The sequence below is a fragment of the Anabrus simplex genome, chromosome 1 (assembly GCF_040414725.1).
Source record: "Anabrus simplex isolate iqAnaSimp1 chromosome 1, ASM4041472v1, whole genome shotgun sequence".
Lineage (NCBI taxonomy): Eukaryota > Metazoa > Arthropoda > Insecta > Orthoptera > Tettigoniidae > Anabrus > Anabrus simplex.
Genome location: NC_090265.1, coordinates 1,492,668,403 through 1,492,687,959, shown reverse-complemented (window position 1 = coordinate 1,492,687,959; position 19,557 = coordinate 1,492,668,403). Strand labels below are relative to the sequence as shown.

General features: G+C 36.5%; 1 protein-coding gene across 1 annotated transcript in view; it reads left to right on the top strand.

Annotated features, from left to right (window-relative positions):
- Positions 1-19,557, top strand: part of Cbp80 (Nuclear cap-binding protein subunit 1) — a 191,935-nt gene that overhangs the window by 45,268 nt on the left and 127,110 nt on the right. Inside the window, exons 6-7 of the mRNA XM_067137981.2 lie at positions 5,719-5,934; positions 18,466-18,563. Coding sequence (XP_066994082.1) covers positions 5,719-5,934; positions 18,466-18,563 — 314 coding nt within the window. The remainder of the gene's footprint in view (positions 1-5,718; positions 5,935-18,465; positions 18,564-19,557) is intronic.

Sequence of the window (19,557 nt, the reverse complement as noted above, 5' to 3'; positions counted from 1 at the left end):
AACGATGCATCGAGGTTCTACTGTATTTAGAAATAACCGAATATTCAGCGCTTGAGTAGCCTATAATTTGAATGAAAGCTTGTTCAGAAAAAATACATAATGAAAAAAAAATTTGTTCGTTCTACTTCTGGTATGGACTCATCTAAATACCATTTCCCACGAGTAAAATGAGGCACCGGTAATTTTCTTTCGATTTCACTTTCATTTAAAAAGCACTCGCCATTCGTCAGTGGTTCAGAAAACAGTTTAGGTCCGTTGTTGCGCTTATGAAAATTGGTTATAAAATAAACATCACTTTCAGTTATGGTACAAACTTAATACTTGGAATGTTTCTTGCAATGTGACGTACATGAATCGTTTCTGTTGTTTTAATTTTTCCCCAGAACCATCCTTTATGGTGATAAAATCTCTTGCTCGAGGATATGCCCAACTGATATCATCCCGAATGAGAAATTCAAGAACTTCCTGATTTAGAAGTGAGGACTTCTGCGCTTGCCAGAGGTAGATGAACTTCCGCCAAATTTTGCACTCAGCGCAGAAATAACTTCCTGTTTCTTCCGCGGACTGATTGGTAAAGCTTTCTCCAAAGTTTGTTTGCATTTATAAGCAGACGTTGGCGTTCTCGGTTCTGTAATCGATGTTGATCGTTGTATTGTTGGACTTGTAGTACAGGAAGTAACTGTTGATAAGCCCTGAAGTTTCTTCTGAGTTCTGTGTTTCTTAACAGATTCTCATAACTGTCGGCAGCGCACGCATAACTGGGCAGGTGTCATCTTCTCCTTTCATCCCTTTCCTTTCTTTTAAAATCCTGATCGTTATTTTTCTTCTCGCGATACCGTTTACAACGTTCCTTCTGAGTACGCGGCATTATTAAAAATCACCTTAGTTGAAATACGTCCTTTACAAGTGAGTGTGATGCAAAACTGAATCCTGGGGGCAGTGTGTTGCGTCACATGATGCATTCCTGTACACAAGACTTCATGCGACGGGGAACGTGCTCGTGATAACGTGTTATACACGCAACGTATTTTACTATCAGCTTCGCATGAATCCATTTGACATTTTAAATGAATGATACAGCAGCTTGAATGGGTGTACAGTATTAGCTTTGCATACCAAATTTTATTCAAATTGAGCCACACACTTTATGTCTACAGAAACATGTATACCTTTTCTTCACTTGTTTACATGACCTACAGCAAATAAATTTGTCGCCTTATTACACCTTATATAGACTGTTAATAACCTAAATAAGTACTTTACTATGAAGAGAAAGAGCATTAGAATTAACATTTACCATAGTAATTTTGATACCTTTTCATCATTATAAACAGTAATTCCTAAAACCATTGAGAAATATCAGATGAATTTAGACTGCACATAAAGATTCAATTAACCACACAATTAAAAACTGAAAGACTTCAGTAAATGAATACATATAAAATTAAGAAAATTTCACGTTTTATCTATCATAGAAACAAATTGTTCAGTTTTATTTTCAATTTTAATTTTTTCCTTCTTTGTTGGACTATTTTCTGGAATCAGCCCTTTCAGCATTATTCGAGTTCATCTACAGTCATTTATACTGGTTCCTGCTATAAGGTGTCGCCCTTGCAAATAATTCTGTTGGGCCATTGACCTAGATGTTAGGCCCCTTTAAACAACAAGCATCATCAATAATTCCGTTTGAGCAGTTGAATCTTCCTGAACACCTCTTATGTCCATATGGACATTGACTTCTCCCTTGCTGATACTCAGTCCTGATTTTCCCTGCTCTTTCCAATGTTGAGGTCTTGAGCTTGAGTTTTTCCCCATATAATACCCTCTCTCATTCTGTTGATTTCTTCCTGATGTTGTGGGAGTCATTAGATGAATAACTTGTTCTTTCGGCCTGGTTAGTTATTATTGCATCATAATTTCATCTAAACTCATTGTAGTCCTCGAATATATAGTTTTCTCTCTGGTGCAATTTTAACTTCTCTGAAATATTCTTCAGTTTCCCTGGATAATAGTCCTTGGGAGTTAAACAAGGTCTTGCATTGAATTTCTTGTATATCTTCTTTTGTTTCGATAATATTAATAATGGGCAGGTTACTTCCTGCTTGTGATATTCCCATTTCACTGAATCCATTATTAATGTCCTGTATTGTGGCGTGGTTTCTAACGTGAGTCTATAGTTGGTTCTCTAGGTTTCCCTGATGTTCTCCGACTACTGACAATGATTTCGTAGACTCGCCATTCATTTTTAAATTCTGAATCTCTCTCTGTAGTGGATTCACATTATCAGTTAGGCCTTATGTTTGAGTTACTATTTGAGTGTGGTATGTCTCTGTTTCTTCAGTTTATACCACAGATTTGTTACTTATTACAGCCGTAGCCGTGTTGAAACACCGGATCCCGTGACATCTCCAAAGTTAAACAACATTGGGCGTGGTCAAGACTTGAATGGGTTCCCATGCGCTGATGATGGGAGGTAAGGGAATGGAGGAGCGGAAAGGAACTAGCCACCCTACCGTACATAAACTCCGGCTCAGGCACACCTCTGCAGAGATTCGGACCTGCCTTCGGGCAGAATACACCCTTATCTTACCTTACCTTACCTTCATGAGCTGGAGCAATGTCGGTTCGAATTTCTTGACTGGTCTTTTCCCATTCATTTGTGTCCTACATTGTTTTTCCTTTCTGCCTGCGAGCTGTTTACCTCATTCTTTAATATCATGATATCCTCTTACGGCCCCTTGGCATATTCATTCAACTGTCCTTACTTTCCGCCCCTATTAAGTTTTAACTCTTGCTTCAACTCTAATACTTTATTTTGAATTCCATCATTGTTACTAGTAATACAGTAAAAGCCCATTATAGTGAGAATTCATAACAGCGAAAAATTTACTCGCTATAGTAGATTGTCATTATATCAGATTTTTCGTAAAAGTTGGGAAAAACTACACACACATTAAAATCAGTAATAAACTGCAATCAGTTTGTCTGTAACTTGTGTTTTTGCAGATAATGTCCACTCTGCGGTTTATTTGTTTATTATTTTTTGAATTCCGATACTACGTGAAAGTTTGTTTAATTTCATTCCGAAAAAAAATTAGTGTCACTCCAGAGGCTTCTGTCACACAGTTTCAGCTTTCTTCTTGCAAACTGCGTCACCTAACCTAACCGTATATGTATCATGAAAACATATTTCAAGCGCATGTAGAGAAATGATAACCTGCTCGCTAAAAATTTACGAGGGAATAGCCTTTCCGAAATTTAACTAGATGCGAGAAAATATAAACTATCCTCTGAAATCAGTGACCTACCCTGCCGTATCTTGAGGGGTATCACATTCTTACTTAATTTCAGTAAAATATATAACTTTAAAATTAGGCAAATGTTTACTTCAGCTTTTATTTCTAATGAGTTAACAACTGCTATCAGTCACGTTCATCAAGGACTGTAGAAATGACCCTCTACAGGAAAGGAACAAACTCAAACCTATTTTTGGAAGGAACAAAATTAGAATCAATTTCTCATTTCAAGTACCTCAGAAGCACAATCTCCAAAGACAACACTGTCAAGCAGGAAATACTCAGCAGGGCACAGAAAGCATCAGACTTTTACAGTCAAGTCAGAAATCTCCTCTGGGACTGCAAAATACCACAAATAGCAGAAACAACCCTGTACTGCACCTGTTTCATACTGATTCTCACATGTGGTTTATAGGCATGTACTTCGCTAAAACAATGAATACAACAGAAATGAGGTTCGTTAGAACTGGCATGGAGGTCACTATTACCAGTGTAATAAAGAAGCTTAGACTGCAGTGGTTATGGCACATGAGAATGAAAAGCAAGAGATGTGCTAGAAAGTACTTTAAAATTACTGTCCAAAGAAAAAGACCAAATGGAAGGCCACGGAAACGCTTTATAGACACAGTGAAATCGAATGTGGAGGAAAGAGGTCTCAGATGGGAAGATATCGTGGAACAGAAGATGTAGACAAGGAACAGATGGCAAGAACTTGTACACCACACCCGGGAAACTGGAGTTGAAAATGATGGTGCTGATGAAGATTTACTGCTTACTAACTTCAGCAGTCAGAACTCTTATCAAAGAGACACATTTCTAGTGTTTTAGCACACATGTTGCAAATCTCAAATGCAGAGTACCAGCGACTGCCGAGCTCACCTCCACAAATCGTTTGAGTTAAAATTATGTAAGTTCATTACACCTGAATTATGTCTTAGTTTTTTTCCGTAATTATTTGGTCTGTTTGCTTGCTTTATTACCACTTAGTTATTAAATGAGTTCTATAATATAGTAATATTCAGTTTAGAGAGAATGGTGGAGGTGTGATTGTTTTATTTTTCTGCAGCTGAGGTAATGAATGTGGTCCCCTCTCCTGAAAAAATGCTGTGTTTCTGCCATAACTTTGAAATGAAAATCTACAGCCTGTTTCCAGTCATTCGACCAGGTCAGGAATGGAATGAATGAAGCCCCTATCTAGCGGCGAGGATAGGAATTGTGCCGGCTGCTGAAGCCTGTCGCTCACCTCTGGGGCAATGATTAATGAATGACAGATGAAATGAAATGATATTGGAGAGTGTTGCTGGAATGGAATATGACAGAGAAAACCAAAGTACCCAGAGAAAAACTGGTCCCGCCTCCGCTTTGTTCAGCACAAATCTCACATGGAGTGACCGGGTTTTGAACCATGGAACCCAGCGGTGAGAGGCCAGTGCGCTGCCACCTGAGCCATGGAGGCTTGCCATAACTTTGATCTAGATAAATTGTGCAGTAAAAGCTAAAGCAAAGTAAGACTGCATATTATCCCATTTGAAATATTTATTCTCATAGTTATGGAAGAGAATATCAGTATACTTACTTATTGATGCTATGAATTTTGTGATATTTTTGGTTTATGAGGTAGGCAACTTCTTTCAAGCACTTCATTTCTGTAATCTGAATGTTGTGGTGATCATTTGGAGGATTCATTAGTTGGTAAATGTTGAATTGATGTGCACAGATATTTCTCCACTGTGTAGTAGACCATTTTTCTTTTGTGGTTATGGAATCCTAACATGTAATGAAATTATATATGCCAAGTCTCTAATAAGTCCACTCTATAATTATTAAGATATAAAATAATGTGATCACTGTATTCGTTAGTCATGATGGTTAAGGCATTAAGTCTGTATGGTCAGACACCATGATCAGTTGGTTATAGTCCTGGTGGCAGAAGGAAATGATCATCATCTGAATGTTGGCCAGCAGGGTAGGAAAGGTGTTGGTATACAGTTTCTAATAACTAGGTTGCTTGACAAAAGCCTGATTTCATTTCCAATCCTCTCCTCAATGTCCGTATTGAGTGAGATCCTATGATGCTGTGATGGTGATTCGCTTACCGGATAGGCACATAAAGCCTTGAACAGACCCCCTTGGTGTTATTCGACAGGGGTAGGTTATGTGCCAACACTGGGTTTCACTATCACAGTCAGATCTGCTGATCATCCATGGGCATCAGCTACTAAATCCTGCACCAAGCTTTTCCAGAGGCCACATGACATTAATCAAAATCAACTGTATTTGTTGCCCTAGTTGTGTTTAATATGATCTTGTTTTGGTGACATATTTTTTGATTGAATGTTTGAATTGAAGTTGGACTATCCATTGAACCTGTTGTATTTATTTGGTGTTATATATTAGCTTAATTGATGGCTGTGTGTTTCAGTACCTTGACTGTCTGTGGGCTCAGATCCGTAAACTGAGACAGGACAACTGGGCAGAGAAGCACATACCTCGCCCATACTTGGCTTTTGACAGCATTCTGTGTGAAGCATTGCAGCATAACCTTCCCACCATCTTACCTCCACCACATCATGACAGTTATGAATATCCAATGCCAAGTGTAGTTTTTAGGATGTTTGACTATACAGACTGTCCAGAGGTAAGTAGTAACAGTACTGAGGTACATTTTCCATATCTGCACTTTCATATGTTCACTGACAGATACATACTCCACCCTCTATAAATACACTGCACTGGTTTAGAAATATTTCCACTTCATTTAGGATTCTGTCTTCAGTTAATTCTGAAGTACATTAAAACTCCTATGTAACACATTTCAAGGGATTGCATGTTAAACAGGACCACATATTAAGCAGAAGGCAATGAACTGTTCATACAACGTAGCAGATATACAAAATATTGTTGAGTTCCAGGACAAATGAAACCAGTCATATAAAATCTTCTCCAAATCCTCGTATTTCCCACATTTTACTTTCCTCTGCTTACATCCTCCCTACGACACATTTGTAGTGATTGAATCATGATCATTGATTATCATGGGCTATGAAAGCATCGATGGTAACATCATTGATTATTGTTCTCAAAATTAAGGATGGGGTACCTAATAAATCTTAAGAGTTGTCCCAAATTTGGGCAAGTTGTGCCCTATATAAACTACTGTAAAATAATACTAACCTGCAGATCACTTTTTTCTTTTTCTCTCTCGTAAAAGGTTTAATAGGTGATCTTACCTAACTTCCATGTGCTGAGTTGAAATCTGCTTTCTGTTTTTTCTGTATCACGTAAGAAGTTTTCACAGTAGCCTAATCCTTTCTTGTAATATCATGATTTTGTTCACATTTCACTAAATTTTGCCACCCCTTAATGATTTTCAAAAAAAGTTATTTAATAGGAGACCATGAATGACTTGCCAGCAAAATTAACTTTTCTCATAGGTCTGAGATCTCTATAGGTGGTTGTAAATAATTTTAACACACTGAATTCAGTGCCAGAGTCCAGTTTTCTTACAGAATACAAAACTAATATCATAAAAGTTAGTTTTTACCTAATAAAGTGCACTGTAAAATAGAGGTAAAACCTTGTACAACATAAAACAGGCTACCTACATCCCTTTACAAGGCACTGCTTGAAGAAAAACTTGTTTTCTTTGCCTGGAAAGAGGTTTGTGTTGACAGTTTTATAGCTGAGATGTATCCCTCTTCGAGCACCAGCTGTAGTCAGTCAGTATTGCTATGTTCCAACGTCCCTGGTGTCTTCTTTCAATTTCCTTTATTTATTGTTTGAATCTTTCACCCTACTCCTCACTTTGGGCTCTCAAATTGTCTGGGAAATAGTCCAGATGATTGTTCAAGAAATTGAGTTTTAAACTCATGTTGCAGCTAAGAGCTTGAAATTGTTTCAATATATTCATTCATTCATTCATTTATTTAGCTTCCATAGACTGTACAATTACATATTTTGAAATATGCCAACAGTATAGGAGTTGTCAAGTGATTTCCTAATACTAACAATAATATATGCACAATGAACATTTTGAAAAAGAAGAAAAACAGAAACACCAAATACCTCAATGTTAGGACAGCACATCTTAATTTTTTTTAAATAATATTAATAACCAATATTTACAAGACAAAATAAAAATATATTGGTGTGGTGTTAATAATATGAACATAGTCAATGTGACATTAACATATTTTTTAAGGCTATATACTAGATTACAAGTTAATAAGTAGTAGCATCATTACCAGCACTTCATCATGTATTCTTCTGTACTGTAGAAGCAGCTACTCAGCAGGAGATTTTTTAAAGCTGTGGTAAATGAACTGACAGGACTAATAACTTTAATTGTATTTGGAAGCTTATTATACAATCTGATTCCAACAGAGTCTACATGTCTCAAGGCAATGGTTTTACTCTTGTGCTCGATAAAAATATTATTTCTTGTTCACGTCTGGTAATTGTGATTGTCAAAATTCTTTCTGAAGTGATCAATATTTTTTTTCACGTGTAGAATGCATTGCATGATGTATATGCTTGGTACTGGGAGTATCCTTAGTCTCTTAAATAATGGTCTGCAATGATCTAACCTGTTACGTCTCAATATAATTTTGATAGCTCGTTTCTGTATTCAAAAAATAACATCAAGATTTGATTTGTAGCAGCCCCAGAGACCAATAGCATAAGTGATGACTGAATGGAAATATCCAAAATATGCTATTCTAACATATTTTTCACTACAACTATTAGACAAAATCCTTAAGGCAAAACAAACAGAACTCAGAGACTTCCCTATTTTTTTTTAATATAACAATCCCATCTTCATTTTTCATCTATATGGACACCTAAAAATTTTGTGGTCAACGTATTTTCAATTGCATTTAATATAAGGTTGTGTTTTTTTGCAGTTTTGTCATGGTAGTTAGATGCCTTGAATTCCATGTATTGGGTCTTTTTAAAGTTCAGTGTTAATTTTGTTTTTCCTGAACCATGATTCTAACCTAGACAGGACTGTATTTGCTGTAGTTTCTATAGACGTAGGGTCAGGATTATTAATAATTATGTTTGTATCATCAGCATACAGAACTGCTGTTTCTACTTGATTATTGTGAGGAAGATCATTCACATAGATCAAGAAAAGAACAGGCCCCAAAATACTACCCTGCGGAATACCTAAGTCTATGCTTTTTACTTGAGAGTGATATGTCTCATTATGCCCTTTACTGTTACAATGTGTAATTTCAACAAACTGGGATCGTTTAACCAGGTATGATCTAAACCAGTCATTAACAATTCCTCTAACTCCAATCTGATATAATTTGTGCAACAATATTTCATGATCAACAGTATCAAATGCCTTTGAAAGGTCAAGAAATAGACCTATCACAGTTTCATCATTATCAAGAGCATTTACGACCAACTGTGTAAAATGTGATAAAGCAGACAAAGTACTTCTGCCAGCTACCCATGTTGTGCATTATTTAACATGTAATATTTGATTAAAAATTTAGTAAGCCGATCTTTCATAGCACATTCAAATATTTTTGAAATAACAGTAAGTATTGATATTGGTCTGTAGTTATGTAAAAAAAAATTCCACTTTTAAAGACTGGGATAACTTTAGCTATTTTTAGGAGATTAGGAAACTGACCACTAGAAAATGATTCATTGATGAGGTAAGTTAAAGGCTGTACCAGATAGGGAGCACATTTTTTAATGAGTTTTGTGGGAACTTCATCTACACCTGTAGAAGTTTTGTTCTTCAAAGATGGTATGATTTTAAAAACTTCCAGTTCTGTTACTGGAGTTAACTGCATAGAGTTTTGCACAAAGGTTGGGAGTTCTGGTAATACATCTGATTTATTTGCATTTTCAAGTTTGTATGGTAGGGATAGAAAGAAATCATTTATATAATTAGCCAAATGATGAGGGTCATTCATTTGTATTCCCTTATCATTTTTTATGGCAGCAACTTTATTTGCAACTGCGTGTCTGTTGGTTTCTCCCTTGATTATCTTCCATATGGTTCGTGATTTATTGCACGACTCTTTAACTTTCTTGTTATTGTGCATTATCTTAGCTACCCTAAGAACTCTTCGATAGACTGATTTGTAGTTTTTAACATACTTACAAAAAACCTGGTCACAACTCTGCTGTGCTAATCTACTTAGTAATTTACATTTTTGACTTGAAATCCATATACCCTTCGTGATCCATGGCTTTTTTGAAGATTCATTAATTACTGCAAGTTTTTTGGAAAATGTAATTCAAATTCCATTAAAAAAATGCTTAAAAAGGTTCTATACTTTTGGTCAATGCTATGACCGAATGTTATTGGAGTCCAGGTCTGAAGTTTAAGGCTTTCAATGAAACTGCCACATGCAGCTGCAGAGAAAAAAACGAGTTAATTGTGCTTGCTTCATTTTGGTTGAATGCTTGCTAGCATTCTCAAATTCTAGTTGTAAAATTTGAGCATGATGATCTGATAATCCAAAATTTATATTGGACGCTTGCATTTTAGAACAATGGAAATTAATACAAATGTTGTCTATCGTTGTAGCTGAGGTGGCAGTTACCCGAGTGGGTGTAAAAATTAAGTGTTTTAGATTACAGTTTTGAAGAACATGCAGTAGTTGTGATGTTGATGGAAGGTTTTCTTCAGCAAAATCTATGTTAAAATCACCACAAAGTATTACTTCTGCGCTGCTATTCCTACCGAAAATGTTATGAAGGACTTGATCTAATTTTCCTAAGAAAATCTCCACATCAGCATCCGGTGAACGGTACACGGTCAACAGAATTACCCTCTTACCATAGGGAAGCTTAAATTCCACTGAAGTTAGTTCAAATTCTAATTCAGAATTATGCACTTCAAGATCCTTCCTTTCTTTACATTCAGTTCCTGACTTAGCAAAAATACAAACTCCCCCATGCTCTTTATTAACCCGACTGTAATTACTTGCCAGATAATAACCTTCAATATTAATGCGTTCAAGTTCATCGTTATTACACCAATGTTCATCCAAACAGGTAAACATAACATCCTGTATTGAATTTAAAATTACTTGTAATTCTAAAATTTTATTTTTAAGACATTGAATGTGCTGATGAAATATTTTGAACCGCCTATTCCCACCCTTCAAGTCATTATCGGTATTTAATTCTGGACCCACATTTTCGATTGAAATGTTATTGGGTCCAGAATCTAACACACATTTCCCGGACTAGGTAGTTCTAGGACAGTCTTTTCCTGATCTTTACTTGTAATGATGTTACTTATTAACTTGCTTACATATTGCTTCCCAAGTCTATTCAAGTGCATGCCATGCCTCGTATGAGAAGTTCGGTTTAATTTACTGATGTCTAACAGTGTAACATTTTTGAAATGACTACATATTTGCCTGAATTTCTCATTTGTGTCCTTGACAGCTTTATTCACAATTGACCAGTCTGTTAAATCATGTCTATGGGGTACGTTTGTCACTATCACATTTGTATGGGTCAGCTTACCTAGAGTCCTTTTCAGAATACTTGCAGCCTTATGGCCTTCATTTCTTTCTACGTCGTTGGTTCCACCGACAATAACTATAACGTTGTTTGACGAGAGTTTATCAGCATTTCTCAAGAGGGGTTTCACTACTTCTGAAAGGGGGGCACCTGGTTGAATAACACCTGTCACTTCACTGTTGGCTCGCAACTCTGCTATATTTGCTGAAAGGCCTCGACCGTGACTATCACCAAACAGTTTCACTTTCTTCTCCTTCCTTACTTTCTTGATCACGTTATCGGCGTGAATTCGGCGTTTTTTTCGTCGGTGAACTCGCATCTCGGGAGAAAGAAGTGCTTCCTTGCTCTTCCCGAACTTCGTGTAAAACGCTGAATCTGTTCGTTACTGTAGGTTGATTTCCAGGTGAATTAGGCCTTGTTAGCGACACTTTCCTGTGCCGCGACGTAACCTCACTCCACGACGCGCCAACACCATCGCATTTTTTTAGTTTTTCCACCTTTTCAATCAGATTTGTCTTTTCAGATCGTAACTTTTTAATTACAAGGTTTGCTTCTACCAAATCCTTATGTAGCACTTCTATTATCTTGTGTAGTGATTCAACAGTTTCATGGACAGATGAAGGCGCCATTTTAGTCCTACACACGCACTCGCGTTCGTAGATATTACCGGTACAAATGTCCTTTTCTGGAGATAAAGGGTGATTACTTTCACTACTGAGAATACCTTGACTGTTCTTCTCACCATCTGTAACATTTTCTGTACATCTTACAGCACATTTCACTTCGTTTTCTGACAAAAACCGGGAACACTCATTACTAGCTTGCACTGCCGACGCCATTTTACACAGTGGTCTTATAGTTCACGTCTATTACATTTCCCAAAAATGTATCAATTACTTCTCTGAAAACGTTCAGCATCATTCATAGTGCCCAAAAATGCAGTGTCCTCCTTAAGGAGCCTAATCTGCAGTCCATTCAATACAACCATTTTTGTCCAGTGCTTTTACAAATTGCTTAATGATCCTAAGTTTGATATGCAAAGGAGGGAAGTAGTATTATTTTAGGATCAACCATACTAACAAGAATTACCTTTTACTCTCCAGGGGTTAAACTTTCCCTCTTAGGCCACTTACTCTTTCATTGTCCAATGTTTATCTCTATATCTACTATCCCAATGACACAGGAAGTAAGGAAATTTTATGTAACCTGCTTGTTGGCCTAGCAAGATAGCATTTACCTTTAGGTCTCCACACAATAGTCACTAATGTTCCTTGTAGTTTTTTTTTTTTTTTTTTTTTCCTAGAATCAACTGAAAATTTTCCTCTTTGAGAGAAACAGAATACCCAACCGGAATCAAAGGAAATTTGCTTCTATTGTGTTGTAACACTGCTTTCAGGCTTCTCTTTGATGCATCGATAAATAAACACCAGACATTACTATCATAATTTTCACCACCAAACTGAAGAATTAAACCTGGTATGTCACAGCAATAACCTACCGGGTTTTCCATTTTGAAATACTTCTGGAATTCTTCCTCTCAGTTCCTGCACCAACTAAAAACCATCCTTATACCAGCATTTCCTTTTATTTCAATCTTACTCTTTTCCTTGGTAAGACCTAAGTCCTGCTCAAAATTGTTCAGCTCTGTCGGAGTAAAAAGCTGTGGTTTGTCTTCTGAAGTGAGTGGGAAGAAATCCTCATCCACTTCAAAATGTTCTATAGACTCAGATGAACTTGACTGCTCCACGTCCTCTAGTTGCTTTGGTGTTACTGGAACAGGAATATTTGTACTCTGTGGCACAGATCTATTAGCTGATTCTTAGCTTTCGAGATATTTTATTTTTGATTTATTAACTTAGTTGTACCCCGATACATTGCAAAGACAGAAGTAGCAATAATCATAGCAATTTTTTGGTTCATGCCAAATGGCATAGATTTCTGTTTTCCACGAAACCATTGTCTTAGTCCTCCAAAACATGTCCTACATATATTATGTGGCACCCACTGTTTGTCTTCATCTCCAAGCTTAAGTTTGAAATATGCAAGGTACACTTTCTTAATAAAGGGCGTACCAGTAATATTTTCTTCCTCCATAACAAGTATAAACGACGTACATTACAGAAATTGTTTGGGTTGTTCACACACTGCCTTCTTGGTGCTGCAGAGACTAAAGCCATATTATATCCATATCACTATACACAACACTAAGAAACACTTAAACATCAGCGAATATTACATTCCCATAGTAAACGAGAAAAAAAAAGCCTACTGAAGACTATGGTGGTACTTTGCTTTGATACATTTATCTAAGGGCTGTGTTTGTCTTAACTTTTCTTTTCTTTGGATATTTTTATGAGCTTTGCACCCGTCCACCTCCCGAGTCCCAGACTAGCATTTATCTCAGGGGTGTCGGTTCATTATTTTAAGTCCATGAATATATAAATATAGAGGCATAATAGCTCACGGGAATGAACGGAGCAATTTAAAATTAAAATAGGGAAAGCTCGATTGTAAACTTGAATTTAAGGACTCCATGATAGGACTAGGAAGTGACTGTTTATAAAGGGTATCATCGAACTGCAATAAAAAGATTATGAGAATGGTTTCCTTTGAAATAATTGCCAGAAGGAGCAGTTTATTACGCCATCCGACGTACGAAACTTTGATACATTTGGCAATGATATTTAAATTTCCACACATGTTACATAAATAAATCACTTGCTATACCGCAAGTGGTATCAATATGTTGCTGGGTTGCTTCTGGAAGAAATTACAATTGGAGTATAACTTATGGGTCGATTCCATTTGAATCGAACCGTTGTTCAAGGATATAGCTTCCTCCTATCGGGAGCCCGAGCATAACCCATGTTACGGTCGGCTTCTCGATTTAACTAAGGTGACGTACCCCGGCTATATACATTTTTCCGAGATCGGTACTCGGACTGGGTAATGTTTCTCGTGAATTACGAAAAATGGATTACACGGACAGTTCCTATCTTACGATGTCCAGCTGATGCCATACCACTGAATTAGCATTTATATTTTATTTACACATGATCTGAAATGTTACAAAGTAGCCTCAGTAGACTACTGCCACAGATGAGATAACGAGAAGCGGTGGGAAATACCGTGCCGATGACCTCCCCTCGCATCACAAGCGAAGTAAACAAACACACCAAGTATTACTGTCACCTGTCCCATGCGGAAACCGTACAATAATGAGGTAACAAATGACTATAATATTTATTATTCATATTATTCAAACTACTCGAATAGAGGGATGTTGTCACCACTTATTTAATCCACTATCGTCAGAATATTTATTTATCCACGAAATTATCATCCTTGAAATTATTATTATTATTATTATTATTATTATTATTATTATTATTATTATTACTCAACGGTTCCCGGCACTGTCATGTTTGGTTAATATCGTCATTATTATGCGGGACGCAAACACAAATGGTTATTACTGTTATTATTATTATATCCCTCTTGTGGTTATTATTATTATTAATGAATAGGTGACTCAAGATATTATCATTATTATTAATGTCACTCAAGATATTATTATTAATGTCACTCAAGATTATTATTATTATTATTAATGAACCGGTCACTTCCGCCAAAAATGCATTAGGATATCGTTCGCGATTACAATTATTTTACTGATCCACCAACGACATCATTACTGTTATTATTATGACAATTATTATTAATCTGACCGCGACGATTTGACTTCGTCCTAACATTGTTACTATTATTATCAGTTGCATATTCTCATTTAGATTCCCGTTTAACATCTTTATCAACGCTCATTTAATTAAGGCGGTCCAATCCTTTATCTGCAATATTTATTATTATTATTATTATCACGGCATCATGATTGTCATCACTCGTCATTACAGTGATTACAATATCCGATCACATTTATGTGGAATCTGAACTCTCATTATCCTTAGATCCGTAGTATCTCGACGAATAGCGGTGCAGTCTATTTATTTCGTACATGCTGTCACGGGTTCGAATTCTACCCGCTACGTAACTCAGTATTTCTCTGTGACACTGCCCGTACATTTTACACTCATTTCAATATCCTAAGTGTCTCTCGTACGGAATTTATATCCCTTTCTATCTCAATATTCCTTGATTCATTTATTTCTCACAGAATTATCAACTGACTTATTTATTCACTTCTGACATCGTACGACCTTTTATTATCTGATTGTAGATTCTTTAATATTTTTCTATCTCATTTTGATCTACGCCTTAATTCATTCTCCACAAATAATCGTAACATTTTGAAATTATTTTTACCAAAATTTGACAATCATGGTTTCGTAACATTAGTCCTACGTGTTCCGGCTACTGAATTGCAAATTTAAGACACGACATTTATTCGTAAAGAAAAATATTGGACCGTAATTTAAACCACACGTTCACTAACATGTACGGATTGTTAGCACCGATCTTAAATTTCAATATTATTAATTTATCAAGTTAAATTACCACACACTTTAATTCCGAATTAAAAACGACCTCCCGTCATTAAATGATTCCCGATAAACTCAACACCTGATCACTTAAATTTTATTATTATGCACGGCTCACTAAAATTCCCAATATCATGAATTATTATTATTATTAATATCGCTTCTCACAAATTTAACAACTTCACTTTGAAAATATGAACACACTAATCAACAACAAAACCCCACTGGTATGACAAGGCTGGACTTTCCTTCAATGTCATTACATAACTCGTTAAAATGACAAACAGAAAAGCACATATCGGGTCTATTTGACTATGATAACAAAATCAAATGTAAAGAAAATTATTCTTGACTACAAAGAAAATATGAATGCATGCATGACTTAACATACTACCCTATATCTACAAAATTTACATCTACAACAAACTGAATACATAAAAAAGACCCGATTATTTACATTGTTATTATTTAATACTGTCCGTGCTACAAATTTAGGATGGGGTCGTTAAGCGACTCATCCTGCGATAACCTAGGCTAGCGAATGTCCTCGCAACCACTGTACTTTTCCATGACGTCACGGAAATTTCCGTCCGCCAAAAATATCCCAGCGGACTACTCATGTTGCAAGATTCCTTTGTGTCAAACTACCCCCTTCTCTTTCTGACCAAGACTTATTTGTGGACTTGTATTTTTCCTGGTCGCCAACTAATGGGGTCCCCTGCTGTGAAGCAGCTAAATGTTGTTGTGTCGAGCTAATCCGTCAGGCTCCAGTCTGTCGTGTTCCTTAGCTCATATTTCAACACTACACAGATGAAATATTTTCAACTACACTTCTGTATTTCAATAAATGTACTATTTCCCTTCATAAATCAAATCATGATTGACTTTGGGCCTAAGTCACTCGGGTTCAGTATTGCATTGTTAAATCACCCAACCTTGCGAGAATTTTAAACACATGGCCAGCCAAAGAACTGAGGATGAAACGGGTGTTTTGTTTCATGAAAATATTCTCTGCTTACGTTCGCTTTTTCTTTTTTTATTATGTAATCAGGGTACCTGCCATCTGGAAAAACAGGGAAATAGAAATACAGAAAATATATAGGGAAAACACAGGGAAATCGCTTGTCATGTCAAGGTATATATTTGGAGAGAAGTAAGTTTAAAACGTGATAAAAGCTATCCAATTAAAACGATTGTTTTACTCGCCAACATACCTAACAAATAATAATAATTTTATGTCCCCACGTACTTTAAACGATTTTTGGAGACGCCAAACAAAACATACTAGGGTATGCGTTAATAAAAAAAAGAGACAATGAATGTACGAAATTAAACATTATGATAATAAAACGGATTACCGCCACACCTGTAGATATCCATAAATGCGGTATGTTTTCCTGTTATTTATTTTTATTTTTTCCGTCAAACTTTTGACACTATCAGGGCGATAATATACCTAACCCAAACAGTGTGGTCTGTCTTTTCTCACAGACAGCTGTTTACGCAAATCCTGGTGTGATAAATGTAGAGAACAAGCATGAAATGTACTTAAAAATAAGGGTCTGTATTTCAACAGCCGCAGTTATCAAAAGAATGTTTCCAGTTACTATGTATGACATTCGGAAGTACAACTTGTATCATACGCTAGTTATCAGCTGATGATTTGGCATGCCTTCTCCAGCTCGGCTTTATTCGGAAGGAGTGGCTTCTGCTACATATACACCAACTGGGAATATCAGAGACCATCTGGGAATAGATTTACACTGTTTAGACTCTATAGTCAGGAATGCTGACGCGATTGGAGAGTGATAGCAGGGAAGTTGGCGCCGCAAGGTGATAATTCAAATGAATGCAGTGATAAGATTTACTGTGTGCTAGGCCTACTGCTGAACTGACTGAGACAAATGACTGGCCATTTTCTTTTGTACCAATATTTAATTATATGATAACTCGATACCCTTATCCCTTTCTTCTACTGGATTGAGTATGAAGTGAGACGAATCTTTGTAGCTAGTTTTACGGCCGTATGCTCTTCCTGACGTCAGCCTCACCAGAGGAATTAATGAGATGTAACAAATGACGTGATATGAGTATCTAAAACAGACTTTTATATGTACAGTAGGCCTAAAAGTCATGTTCACCTTTTATTGTCTTTCTACGTTTAGAAAAACTGCCTTCTGACGAAAATAGCCAGTATAACTTAAATACATTCTAAGTTTGTTAAATAATAGTACGTATAGAATGTTTACACGTACAATTTATAGCTCTTTATAACCTAGAAGTCGTGTGTTCACTGCACAAAATATTGAGGTTATTGGATATTGGACCCCCCTTTACTATTTTTGGCTGTAAAAGTGGGGGGAAAAGGGGTCAAATACGTGAGTAAATACTGTAATCCTGGTTTTAAACAGTTGTTCGATATTCGAGACATTTTCGGAGGAAAACCGTCTGTCACACCAAGAGACTTGCCTCTTTCTGTGGAGCAGTTATCATCATTTAAATATGCCCCAATAACATCTTGTGATGTGGAAAGAAGTTTTTCACGTTACAAAAGTGTTTTGTGAGACAACAGACGATGTTTTTCAGTTGAAAATTTGTGCAAAGTGATGGTTATGAACTGCAATGCATCACTCAGCATTGACAGCGGGACCATTTCTGCTTCAACCTTCAAGGAATAAATATAAGTTTATTATTATCAATACTAACCTGACTTGTCTACTGTCCTTTTTTCATTTTAATAGTGCATATTTATTGGCATATTTTCTAACTTTTAAGAGCATATTTGCATGCATATTTCTTAGTTTTTTTGGGCATGAACTTCCGAGGCTTATTTATAATCATGTGAGAAAACTATTCCTTATTTTTCTCTCAGTTCTAGATTGCCTGTGATTGATGACTGTGATATTCATGGTTGTAGTGGTTATTGTTTTAGTAGGAAGTAGAATTGAGCACCCATCCTCTATGCAATATTCATGACAGCAAGTGCTTGGACAAGATCATTTATTTACCAAAATTAGTATAATGGAGGCTGTATAGTTAATTTTGTTATTATTTTTATCACCACTCTGTAATAGAGACCAATATTCAGGTATTTCCTTTATTGTACCTAAGTTCTATGAATCTCCTGCTTTGTTATGATGGTACTTTGATGGAAATGATTTTGCCGTCAGGGACCCATACTTCCAGGTGCACATTCTATAGAGCGTTTCTTGATTGAAGAACATCTACATCAAATCGTTGAGATGCATCACATGGAAAGGAAAGACTGGTAAGTAGATTTAATTAAATTGATATTAAAATTACTATTGTTGTTGTTGCCTCATCTGTTGACAGTCTTTTGTCGTTTTACAGTGTGTAGTTAAATGTCAAGGTCTCCTTTTGCTACGTAGTTTTCATCCTTTTTTTAGCTTCTCAAACCATGATACCCTCTTGTGTTCAACTCTGTGATATTGAGATGACATGCTTGTTGTGTTTCTGAAACCCCAGCATTTCAAAGTGTAGGGCAGTAGATGTTTCATACTCATGCAGACTGCAAGATATTTAGGGAGATCAGGACTCCAGCAGATGCAGCTCTTCTACAGTCCTCACGTAATGTCCCCTCGAACTGGTGCCGTACATGAAAATTTATCCCCAATCCAATGCTGCCATATGACCGTAAACCTATGTAAATCTTAAATCTCCTCTACCAACAGAAAGTAAAAAACAAAATAGCAGTTAAACCGTTCAACATTCTTATGGAAGAATGAGAAAGCTCTTATGAGAAAGCCACATTTTGATTTTACTTTCACCTCCATGCAGCAAACAGATGACTCTGTATAAGTCATACTTCGTGCCCATTCTCACATACAGTCTAGAAACATGTACACTGAAACAGAGAGAAGTTAGTAAATTGCAAGCATGTGAAATGAAGTTTCTACGAACTACCCTCCAAAATTCACGGAAGGACCCTGTAAGGAACGATGACATCAGAATGGACCTGGAAATGGACTCGATATAAGAGAAGCTAAGGACTTTGAGACTAACATGATAAGGACATGTAAAGCGAATGCCTGGCACAAGAACACCACATGCATGCCTAGAAAGAATGGTTAAAGGAAGAAGGTCGGTGTGAAGACCTAGGAAGAGATGGCAACACCAACTGAGAGAGGATGTGGAGAGAAGAGGTGGAAATTGGGAGTCAGTTGTGAGAGATAGAAGGCATTTCTGAACAGGCAACGATGACGAAGACTCATTCAACACCATCCTTCCTGGCATGCTGGAGG